General features: G+C 39.3%; 2 protein-coding genes across 3 annotated transcripts in view; one reads left to right on the forward strand and one right to left on the reverse strand.

Annotated features, from left to right (window-relative positions):
- Positions 1-3433: 3433 nt before the first annotated feature.
- ALDH3A2 (aldehyde dehydrogenase 3 family member A2) overlaps positions 3434-12604 on the reverse strand; it is a 132242-nt gene continuing 123071 nt past the window's right edge. Inside the window, exon 11 of the mRNA XM_089676617.1 lies at positions 3434-3690. Coding sequence (XP_089532743.1) covers positions 3592-3690 — 99 coding nt within the window. The 3' untranslated portion in view covers positions 3434-3591. The remainder of the gene's footprint in view (positions 3691-12604) is intronic.
- Positions 8055-12604, forward strand: part of LOC149462616 (multidrug and toxin extrusion protein 2-like) — a 70392-nt gene continuing 65842 nt past the window's right edge. For both annotated transcript variants that reach the window (XM_089676615.1, XM_089676616.1), the window contains exons 1-3: positions 8055-8323; positions 11305-11406; positions 11576-11644. In XM_089676615.1, coding sequence (XP_089532741.1) covers positions 8210-8323; positions 11305-11406; positions 11576-11644 — 285 coding nt within the window. In that variant the 5' untranslated portion in view covers positions 8055-8209. The remainder of the gene's footprint in view (positions 8324-11304; positions 11407-11575; positions 11645-12604) is intronic.

Here is a 12604-nt window from a genome sequence, read left to right on the forward strand (position 1 = left end):
CGGCATTTCTCTCCTCTCGAGCTGTCACACTGACAGCTCGTAGGGAGAGGAGAGCCGGTATTCGGCGTTCCACGGAGGGGGCATGTACATTGATCATCAGGGCACTGATGATCAGTGTGCCCCGATGATCAGTATGGCCCCAGAAGTGCCACCTGTCAGAGTCCATCAGTGCCAGCTGAACAGTGCCAGTGCCACAATGCCACATATCAGTGCATACCAGTGCACATCAATGCCACAAATCAGTGCTCATCTGAGCTGCCCATCAGTGCCAGTGCCACCTATCAATGCCAATCAGTGCTGCCAGTCAGTGCCACCTAACAGTGCCAGTCAGTGCCGCCTATCAGTGCCATATATCAGTGCTATATATCAGTGCTGCCTTTCAGTGCCCATCAGTTATGCCCATCAGTGCCACCTACCAGTGCCTCCTCATCAGTGCCATCTATCAGTGTCCATCAGTGCATCTTATCTGTGCCCATCACTACAGCCTCATTACCGTACATCAGTGAAGGAGAAAAATCACTTATTTACAAAATTTTATAACAAAAACTAAGAAAAAACTTTTTTTTTTCAAAATTTTCAGTGGTTTTTGGTTTAAGAAAAAATAAAAAACCCAGAGGTGATTAAATACCACCAAAATAAAGCTCTATCTGTCACAAAAAAATGATAAAAATTTCATATGGGTACAGTGTTGCATGACCGCGCAATTGTCATTCAAAGTGTGACAGCGCTGACAGCTGGAAATTGGCCTGGGCAGGAAGGGGGTATAAGTGCCCTGTAGGCTAGTGGTTAAAGTTGGATAATGCCCTGCTGTAGGTGTAGGCCATTTAGGTACATGCCAAAGTGCAAAGCAGCCTATTCGTGTTGACAGGGGAGAGATCTGTGTTGTTTACATACAGACCTCTCCCCTGTCACTGTTCCTCGGTGATCGTGGGGGGCTGGCAGGGAATATCCGGCCGGGTGGTGATCGTCACCTGCCCGGCAATGCGAAATCATATATATATATATATATATATATATATATATATATATATGTGTGTGATTTTGTGCCGCCCTGCAGCAGTAGTTCTGCTTTGGGGCGGTGGGAAGCTGGTTAAGGCTCGGTTCACACTGCTGCAACCTGAAAGTCGCGTGAGTTCCTGCAAATTTGCTGACGACTTGAGTACAACTTTGTTGCTAATGTCGGACCCAAATCACATCAATATAGATGAGGATTGGGGCTGGGAGGCGACTTCCATTAAAGTCTATGGACACAAGTCAGATAGATATCGCCTTGAAGGAGTACAGGAACCTTTTTCGAAAGTCGGAGTGACTTTAGTAGTGCTATTTAAGACAGCTCTCTTTGACTAACATTGGATTACACATGTCATGTGACAAGTGGGATCCCAAGTCGTGGTAGTGTGAACTGACTCTCAAAGAGAAGTGTGTGTTAAAAAAAAGAAAAAATCCATACTCACCTAAGTGGCTGCAGCATCGATCTGATGCTGCAGCTGTCCCCCACTGACTACACCAAGAGTGATCAGAGTCCGCTGATCGCTCAGTTTTCAGGTCTGCTCTGCACAGATCAGTGACTGTCACCCAGCTGCTGGTTGGATCACCTAGGCAATGTTAAAACTAGGTACCTGCTCCTCCAAAAAAAAAAATACAATCCAAATGTAGATGGGGGAGGAGGAGGAGGAAAGGCAAATCCACTTTCTGTGAAGAAACCTTACTTTTTCTGTGTCTGAGAGAGGAAGTAAAGAGAAATCTTGCTAACGGGATGCAGACAATGAAATAAACCCTGACCTGTTACTGCCAGCCATACACATACAGTATATACTGTTTGTGAGTGAGTGAGTGAGTGAGTGAGTGCGTCCTAACACAGGATGAGGCTCCTTTCATTAACTGGGATGCCATGTTCATGTGCGTGTAAAGGCAGGTGTCCAAATACTTTTGGCAATATGGTGTAGATGTGGCAGCACAGTTGTGGGCTTAAACACGGTGCTGCCACATATATGCGTTCAGCCGTCGTCGCTGTTCTGTGCTAGCTCATGCTAACTCCATGTCCCCAGCATTGTGACTTTAATTCAAGGGGTTGAACATAAATATCAGGTACAGATTTTAGGAACTGCAACCATTTTTATACACAGTCCCTCCATTTTCAGGGGCTCAAATGTAATTGGACAAATGAATATAATCATAAATAAAATGTTCATTTTTAATATTTTGTTGAGAATCCTTTACGGACAATGACTGCCTGAAGTCTGGAACCCATGGACATTCCTCCCATGGATTTCCTCCTTTCTGACGCTTCACCAGGCTCTAACTGCAGCTGTCTTTAGGTTTTTGTGGGTCTTTCTGCATTTAGTTTTGCATTCAGCAAGTGAAATGCATGCTCAATTGGGTTGAGATCAGGTGATTGCTTCGGCCATTGCAGAATATTCCACTTTTTTTTTCAAAAGGTCCTGGGTTGCTTTTGCAGTGTGTTTTGGATCATTGTCCGTCTGTACTGTGAAGCGCCGTCCAATCAATTTTGCTGCATTTGGCTGAATCTGGGCTGACAGTATATCTCTAAACATTCATCCGGCTGCTTCTGTCTTCTATCGATATGACCAATGTCAATAAACACCAATGACCCAGTGCCACTGGAAGCCACACATGCCCATGCCATCACACTGTCTCCACCATGTTTTACAGATGACGTTGTGTGCTTTGGATCATGAGCTGTTCAAAGCCTTCGTCACACTTTTTTCTTCCTGTCATTCTGGTACAGATTAATTTTGTTGCATCCATCCAAAGAATGCTTTTCCAGAACTGGTCTTTCTTTTTTAGATCTTTTTGTTTAAGTCTAATCTGGCTTTTCTATTCTTCAAGCTTATGAATGGTTTGCACCTTGTGGTGAAACCTCTGTATTTGCTCTTGTGAAGTCTTCTCTTGATTGTAGACTTTGACAATGATACGCCCACCTCCTGGAGAGTGTTCTTCACTTCTCTGTATGTTGTTAATGGGTTTTTCTTTACCATAGAGAGGATCCTGTGATCATCCACCACTGTTGTCTTCTGTGGACATCCATGCCTTTTTATGTTGCAGAGCTCACCAATGTGTTCCTCTTTCCTCAGAATGTACCAGACTGTTGATTTGGCCCCTCCTAATGTTGCTGCTATTTCTCTGATGGATTTGTTTAGTTTTTGAAGCCTTACAATGGCCTGTTTCACTTGTATGGACAGCTCTTTTGAACGCATGATGTAGGTTCACAGCAATAGGTTCCAAATGCAAATACCACACTTAGAATCAACTCCAGACCTTTTACCTGCTTAATTGATGAAGAAATAACGGAGTAGCCCACACCTGGCCATGAAACAGCTTTTGATTCAATTGTCTAATTACTTTTGGTCCCTTTTCATTAGTGAATACTAAAATGTCATGGCAAATGGTGAATAAAAAAAAATCAGCCACATTGAATGATAAACTACATTTATTTGAAAGATCTGGCGACCCTTGGATAAGTTATATTTCAGCAGACAGATAATTAGCGAAGCTCCAAGAAGCGGCAGGGGAGATTGACACGGAACATAACTGATTACCCACATGTGCTGATATTCTTCTTCCAGCTTTCTATCTCTCTTCTCTTCCTTTTCTTCTTCCAGCTTTTTCTCTCTCTTCCTTTTCTTTCTCTATTCGACCTTCTGCATTTACCTGCATTATCATATACACCTGATTAAAGAAACATGTTCATTAGAGTACTGTATATCATTTTGGTGAGCACTCAACCTGCATAAAACGTGTATGGCATAGCTATTTATATAAGAAATATCAAACCAGACCTCAGTACAAAAAATGATGTTGTATATGAAATGCCTTTTGCATGTAAAGGGCAACTCCACTTTCATGGGAAAAAATTGGCAAACAAACCCCCCCCAAAAAAAAATAATATAGTGTGTACAATGGCGACTAAACTCATATTGTAATTGAGTGTTATTAAAAATTACCTTTCCTTTTCAATCTGCAGCATTGTAAATTCCTGTTAAATGCAATACAATATGGCTACATGGAGGCAATGGTGTACAGACCAGCCCCCAGAAATGTCATTTCCTTCTTGTGTGATTGGCTTATTGATTTTCCCAGAAGTCGGCACTAAGATACAAGTCATATTTTTGGCATCCCGTGCAACAAAAATATCATTTTTGGTGAGATACTCCCAAAGGGAAATCACGCCTAAAGGAATGCAGACCCTGCCAATTTCCTCATTAGAGCCCTGCAGATGCAGCAGCTAGTTGATCATTATAAAACCACTCCTATAAACATTCACTCCGCACATGGACACGGACAAACAGCTATTCCTTCCGAATAACAAAAGGTAGCAACCCTTGCAATGTAAATAGATCACCCAAAGGGGAATGTTTTTTATTCTAAACAAAAGTAAAGTTACTATTTAAACTACCTACTGATAAAATCATGGATGCTATGTTTGTATAATTTGTACATGTAATTGCCAATAAAAAATATTGAAACAGAAAAGCTGTCAAGCTTGAGGGAGCATGGATGCAAAGGTCCTCTGGTTGTGAGAGCGTAAAGCAAAGTAATAAAATGAAATTACTAGTCTTAAAAATTTTCCAACCAAACATTTCCCAGCAATATTTAGTGATAAAAATGTAGAATAATTTTGAAACGGTTCATGCACAATCATTAGTCAGCTTTCACATAATAATAAACAAAAAATAGGTTCAAAGAAATGCTGGAAGTCGATCTTTGGCTACATTCACACTAGCGTTGTGTGCAGGTGGCAGAGAGGTGTTTGGGAAGCGTTTTTATCGCTTCCCAAACGCCTCGGACAATTCTGCACATTGCAGCACATGGTGCTGTTCTAATAGCATCACGTTGCGGCAAAACGGACGCCTCTGGTCGAGTCAGGAGGCATTGAAGCCTCCTATTCTAGTCTATGGTGCCGCTCCGCAAACGCATTTGCGACGCGGTTGCGGGGCATTTGTGGAGCGGTAACACCATTCAAACTTCATTATAGGCATTTGTGGGGCGTTTTTAACGCTCGGCAAACACCTAGCAACCTTCGCTAAACCGCGCATTCGGCGTTTGCGGAGAGTTAAAAAAACGCTGGATTAACGCTTGCCAAATGCTATAGGGGCATTTGGCAAGTGTTGGTAAAACAGTCAAGTGTGAACGAGCCCTTTAGGTCACAGCAGCAGCAAGAAAAACAAAAAATGGCGTGCAAAAAAAAATGTATCTGCTTTTCAACACATTTTAGATTTGGAAAAAATCCTTACAAACAGAATATTGGTAAACAGAATATTCCCCAGTTGTGTGCATCCATTAAAGCAAATCTGTCAGCTAATTTAAAGGATAAGTTCACCTTTTCATCTTTTAAAAATATAATGCATGCACTTTTAAAGATGCACACGTACCAATGTAAACACACATGTTGGTGCACCTTTGCGTGAAACAGGCAGTTACTCTAGGAGAGCTGGACAGGGCTGTAGAACGTCCTTAACCCATTACCAGGACTGGTATCTGCTCCTTTTTGCAAGCAGGAACAGGATGAGCACTGCCAGAGCCCTATAAAATGACCTCCAGCAGGCCACTGGTGTGAATGTCTTATTAGGGGCACCATCCGTCATCTCATTAGGGGCATGCATACAAGCATGTGGGGGCCATACAAAATACAGAGTACCATTTTGAGCTTCTGCAATGACATTTCAGCAAAATGGACTAGTCTTTGAATTCAGTCCTCTCAAGGGTGATACTTTTCGTTTTAAATGAAATGCTGGGGCATCCTTACGTTCCTAACACATTACCCAGTCCATATCAGTATAGATATCCAGCATGATGTTTTTCCCCATTGAGATCTGATGTGTTTTCAAAGTGTTCCTTTAATTTTTTTGAGCAGTGTATATATGCCGCCTGACATACACTGAATTACATTATTATATACTGAGAGCTTAGTTGAGATTTACCTAGTTCTAAAGTCTGTGGATATCTCTGCAGTGTTGTGAACACTGAACATTTCATTTCTTTAAAAGTAAAGTAGAACTATAGGCAAACTTTTTCTTTAATTTTGGATAGATTAAGAGAGGTTATAAACCCTGTTGGTTTATTTTTTGCCATCTGTGCCCTATTGGGGAGATTTACCTTCGGTTCCTGTCCCATAGCTAAAACAGGAAATGAGAGGAAATTCCTGCAAATGAATGGAATCCTTTGGGGACCCCCAGGCCACCATAACTAGTGCCGCCATTAGAAGATTTCCCCTCTATTACTTTTAAGAGGACATCCCAAAATTTTAGATTTTACTTTTACTTGCACTTTCAATTCTAATAGTAAACGGGACAAATCAGGAGGGTGAATCTCCATAATGGGATCACAGACAGCAATAAAACCATGACAGGTGTTCTAATACCTCTCCACTCTGTCCAAAGCTAAAGAAAATATTTTGCTTCTAGTTATACTTTAATTGAATTAATGAAGACCCCAACATTAACCATTAGCCGCCCGGCCAATGGCCGTTTGGCGGCTTCAGATGTGTCTCTTCACTCCGGGTGCACGCCATTTGGCGTGCTCCCGCACATGCGCCGTTTGCACTAATGCAGAGCGGCGCAGCAGTGCGATCTGTCACCGGCCGTGCACCTCGGACACGGCCGATGACAGATCCGAGTACCGGTTCCCGTTGCTGGTACCATGTGACCTGCTGTGACCAATCACAGCAGGTCACATGACAGTTGTATACAATGGATGGCTTCATTCATGATGCCATCCATTGTATACTAGTGCCTAGCTGTGAATGGTCACAGCTAATCACATGCACATGTCATGTGATTAGCTGTGACCAAATCACAGCTAAGCACAAAAAAAAAAGAAAAAAAAAAAGCTGAATGAATCGATTTCATTCAGGTAAATGCTTGCTTATAGCAAAGTAATTCTTTGCTATAAGCAAATTGTGTAAAAAAAAAAAAAAAAAATACTGATCACTTCCCCAAAGTAGTACAATGTTACTATGGTAACATTGTACTACTTTGGTCATAGTAAAATATGAAAAAAAATCTTAAAAAAAATGTAATAAAAAATTAAATATAATAAAAAAATAAAAAAAATTAAAAAGAAATATATATATATTTTTTTTTCATACTGTCACCAGTCAGTGTCCCTGTTAACCACCATGCCAGTTATATGATGACGCTGTACTGCACTGGTGACAGTATGTAAAAAAAAAAATAGTGAAAATAATTTTTTTAATTTTTTAATTTTCCGAAAAATTATGACAAAAAAATACAACTTCAAAAAACTCGCCATGCCTCTTATGAAGTACGTCGGACTGTCTACTCTGCAAAAAGGGGTCATTTGTGGGATATCTGTACTGTTCTGACATTCTTGGACCTCAAGAAATTAGATTGGCTGTCAGTACATCAGGATTGATCAATATTCAGATATATACCATAGTTTGTGAACTCTATAACCTTCCTACAAACTAAAAAATACATCCTAATTTGGGTTATTTTCACCAAAGACATGTAGCAGAATACATCTCGGCCTAAATTTATGAAGAACAATTAATTATTTGTAAACTTTTATAACAGAAACAAAGAAAAATGTGTTTTTTTTTCAAAATTTTTGGTCTTTTTTTGTTAATTTAGCAAAAAATGAAAACCCCAGCGGTGATTAAATACCACCAAAAGAAAGCTCTAGTTGTGTGAAGAAAATGATAAAATTTTAGTTTGGGTACAGTGTTGTATGACCGCGCAATTGTCATTCAAAGTGTGAGAGCGCTGAAACCTGAAAAATGGCCTGGGCAGGAAGGTGTAAAATTGCACGGTATTGAAACGGTTAAACAGGATGTTATGGATCTAATTTCATGTGTTAATCTCTTCACTATGAAAACATATACTTTGTAACTATAGTAATAAAATTGGACATTATTATAAACAGAAAAGCTAGAAAGTCAAGTTTTTTGTACTTGGCCAGTGTCCAAATGAAAATCTGTGTTCTTGCTGAACAATGCAATGAGGGTGCAACTGCAAATAAACCAGTTCTGTCACAGAACAATCTATAATCCCTTCCTCTTTGCTGATGTGTTACTTGCGCAGTGTGCAGACTTGCCTCCATAGCAATGCCGTGTGAGAGTTGACACCGTTCTGGGAGCTGTACTGCTTATTTCCATCATTCTGGATTTAGGAATAGGATATATAATTCCAAGGATGATCCAGTGAAGTAAATACTGTCTTGGGCCAGCATGTTTAAACATTGGTGCCTTGGTTGTTGTAGTACCATCTCACAGAGGGTAAAGCATTATTTTCAAGAAAATGGCTTTGAACTCAAGATGCTGTTATCATTTGCAGGGCCTCTGGTAAGTCTTTGAATATTTTATTATGATGATTTATGTTTTTTTATAACCTCATTATGTTATATCCTTTAACTGTTAAGTTGTCATGCTCATCAGTTTCACCACACTTGGTAATATCAAATAGAATGAATATAGGATACAAGCACCTTACTGCTTAACTTTTTAGCTGTTTATGAACTGAGTCATATAGCTGCTAAAAAAGGATGATGCCAAGCTTTCCTACATCACCCGAATTGTCTTGGCTGTTATACTCCCAATTCTTCTTTCTCTTTGAAGTCTAAAACCATGCAATATACAACTCTGAATATAGTAGGAATACACAACAGGTTTTTTTTTTTACTGTATTGTCACAATTGCTCATTTTCTTTACATCGTTCTCTTTCAAGCTCAATGAAAACGCATAGGGGTTGATTTACTAAAACTGGTGCACTCTGAATCTGGTGCATAGTAGCCAATCAGCTTATAACTTCAGCTTGTTCAATTAAGCTTTGACAATAAAACCTGGAAGCTGATTGGTTTCTATGCAGAGATGCACCAGATTTTGAACTCTCCAGCTTTAGTAAATAAACCCCATATTTCGGAGATTTACACAGCCCTTTCAGAAAGCTTTGTCAGCTGGATGTTCCAACTTATTCTCTTGCAGCTAAGCAAATACTAGTTACCCTTTTGCCCCCAACTTGTGGCTAGACAGTGAACATACAATGAGTAATGCCTGAAAGAGCAAAACTCTCCTTTTTACCGTACCTATAGAATAAAAAATTAACCCTCTTTTTTTGGGACTTTCAAGGCACATATAAGTAGAAATTATAAAAATAGTAAGATAAATTTTATTATAAAAAAAATATAAAATCACACAACAAAGAATAGGCGGTCAAATATTTTTACATCAGTCATAGATCACATTCAATACAATTCTGGAAACAGAGTTCAAGTCATTGGTGCCCAATTACTGATAACTTGAACTCTGTTTCCAAAATTGTACTGAATGTGATCTATGACTGATGTAAAAATATTTGACCGCCTATTCTTTGTTGTGTGATTTTATATAATAAAATTTATCTTACTATTTTCATAATTTGTACTTATATGTGCCTTGAAAGTCCCAAAAAAGAGGTTAATTTTTTTATTCCATAGTTTGAAGGTGATGGCAGTAGCCTACACCACACTAATGTTGATTAAATATCACAGTTTGATCATTGTTTGTGCAGGGATAACATACGAAGGACGTTGAAGTCAAACTGGGACTTTTAAATTTACAGGTATAAAAAGGGATGCTAGCGTGATGGTACTACACACAGTAGTAAGTGGCAAGTATGTCCTATTACTGATAGGCGGTGCATATGTTGCGGGCCAGTCCAGAGAATCAAAATTGCAGACAACAGTGTTAGTGCATCCATGGAACAGCATGTGGTGATAATGTTTCTTGTGAATGATAGCATAAAAGCCATAGATACCTACAAAAGACTTCAAGCACAATATGGTGATGAGACACTCAGCCGCAGTAAGACATTTGAATGCTGTAAACATTTCCGAGATGGACATACATCCGTCAGTGAGGATTCCAGCCATGGTGGTTTCCAGCCCACAGCAGTTATAGCTGTGAAAATTCAGTGTGTGGAACATCTGATCCTGGATAATCGACACATAACTTCTCGTGAAATTGCAAATGAAGTGAAGCAGGTTATCCTAGGATGGTTCAGGTGTACAGACAAATCTTTCTATGCCAAAGCTTTGAAGGCATTAGTTGAACCCTGGGATAAGTGTATAACTGTAGCAGGGGAGTATGTCAAAAAGTAAATGCAGTTTCAACTCCTTGAAATTTGTTCTTTTATTATATAAGCTCAAAAGTCTTGGTTTTACTTGAGTGCCCCTTGTATATTCCCTATTTGGAAGCAACTGTTTACCTTTCGTTCATCCAAATTGATTGAAAACTGTACTTATTTATTTGTATTACATGTGCAACTGTTTTGCACAAGAAAAGAAAAGAAAAAAAATAGCAAGATAAAAAAAAGATTTGGGCTTTAGAAATACTTTAAAATATCAGACAAACATGGACCAGGCAGTTGGCAGAGTGTATGCAGACATCTCTGCCACTGTCCTTATCTCAAGGAAAACAAGTACGGTAGTCTATTTAATTAAAAACATGGCTATTGATGGCTTGACACTCATACAGGAGTCGGAAAAAAAGGGACAACCGAAAGATACGAATAACTTTTTGGATGAACTATAGTATATAGACAGAATACAGTGGCTAGACAAAAAAATGAGAAAAAACAAGATCCGCAGGTGTGAAATTGACATGCTTTGCAGTGAAAGTGTAAGCGATGTAACATTCTTTTGCTCCCGCTGTGTGATGAGTTGTGTCAGCTTACTGAGCTTCAAAGAGAGAAAATTATTGGTGCCACTTAGCTGGTGCCTCTGTAACTGAAGTTGCCAATTTATTTGCTGTGCCGTGAAGACTGAGATTGAGCTCTGCAGTCACTTTTGCAGCAGTTGTTTTCTTATTCCGGGTCATAATCCTGCACAATGTCCTTTTGTCTCTTTCGGTCAGTTGACCATGTTGACTGCGCTTATGCTTAGACAATATTTTCCCGGAAACTGTATAAGCCTTCATAACCTTTGATACTGTACCTTGCAACACTGCAAATAAATTAGCAACTTCCTTTACAGAGGCACCATCCAAAAGGTACCAACAATTTGCCCTCTTTGAAGCTCAGTAAGCTCTGACATGACTCCATATTACTAGCAGCACACAGTGAATGGCGCAAGTGACGCTTCCCACCTGTTAGCTAGGTGTCTCATCACACAGCGGTGTTTCCTTTATTTTGTCTAATCCGTGTGTGTGTGTGTGTATATATATATATATATATATATGTATAAAGTTTTCTGTGTAGCACAAAGGTGAAAAATTAAGAACATAAATTCCCATTAGAAGCTGCTGCATGTAATGTCATTTATTCTTGATGTTGCTATTTATTTTAAAGGTCATTATAAATTTGATGGATACTGTGCCAATCGTCATAACTGCCATGTTTGTTGGACATATTGGAAAATTACAGCTGGATGCAATCATGTTAGCAGTAGCAGTGAGTATAGCCTGCTATATATGCCTTTCTCTTTAGCAAGGTTTTAATTATGTGTTTTAGTACATTTCATATAATTTTATACAGTATGTGAAAATCCTTTAAACAAGATTATATGATATTGATTTCTGGAAACAAAGTCCTATATAATTCTTCTTCTCATCCCCATCAGTATACCTCAGTGTTTGGAGTTGCGGTGGGATTTGGTTTAAATGCAGCCTGTGATACACTCTTTTCCCAGGTAAATGAAAATATATTGTAACTGTGAAGATAACTGACTTACAGTTTTGTTGTTTTTTTTTAAATTCTTTTTATTGACTTATAAAGTGAAGAATAGAAATCAAAGCCTAATGGGCATACCCAGGCTTGATCAAATCACAAATATTAACAAAAAAACAAAAGGAGAAACATAACACACGGTTAAGGTGAACAACAACAAACAGACAACAACTGCACCCAATGATATCACAGGGCTAGATATGGCAGAAGAAAATTCCCACAAAAGAAGATCACTGACAACCCACACCGAGCAAAAAATTCTGCGACAAGAGGTAGAGAACTATCACTCAATCCTAATGAGAGCTGGAAGGGATCGATTTGAAAGAGTCAATCCAGATATGCCACACCGAAATTTAGCGGGACACCCCCTACATTCATAAGTATATTTATATAGAGGGAGAACTGTATTAACCAGCTGTTTCCAGAAACTGGATGTAGGAGCATGAGGGGACTTCCACTATAAGAGTATCGCTTTGCAAGCATAAAAAAGCAAGAAACCAATCAAGGTTCTCATGGTGCGAGAAATAGCCAAGGCCTGAATCAAACCCAACAGACAAACCTCAATAGATAGTAGTACTAAAACCGTGGTTATAGAGGATATATTGTCAACTACATTTGTCCAGTACCTCTGGATAACAGGGCAGCTCCAGAAGATATGTAAAAATGTTGCTGGATCCATAAGGAAATACCAACATCTAGAATGGTGTGCTGAAAACATCCGGTGCAGCCTCTGAGGAGTATAATATATTCTATGTAGAATCTTAAACTGAATCAATCGGTCATGAGTAGAAACCAATTGCTGCACAGTATGCTCCCATATCTCCTCCCAATCCCCAGAGTCCAAGTCAGGCACCTCCACTCACCATTGTGCAAAAACATGCTCCAGACCAATATGAACCGAGGGTTGCAAGGCTTTGTTAAT

This window comes from Staurois parvus, unplaced genomic scaffold (assembly GCF_062004578.1).
Source record: "Staurois parvus isolate SC_StPar_1 unplaced genomic scaffold, SC_StPar_1.0 ptg000172l, whole genome shotgun sequence".
NCBI lineage: Eukaryota > Metazoa > Chordata > Amphibia > Anura > Ranidae > Staurois > Staurois parvus.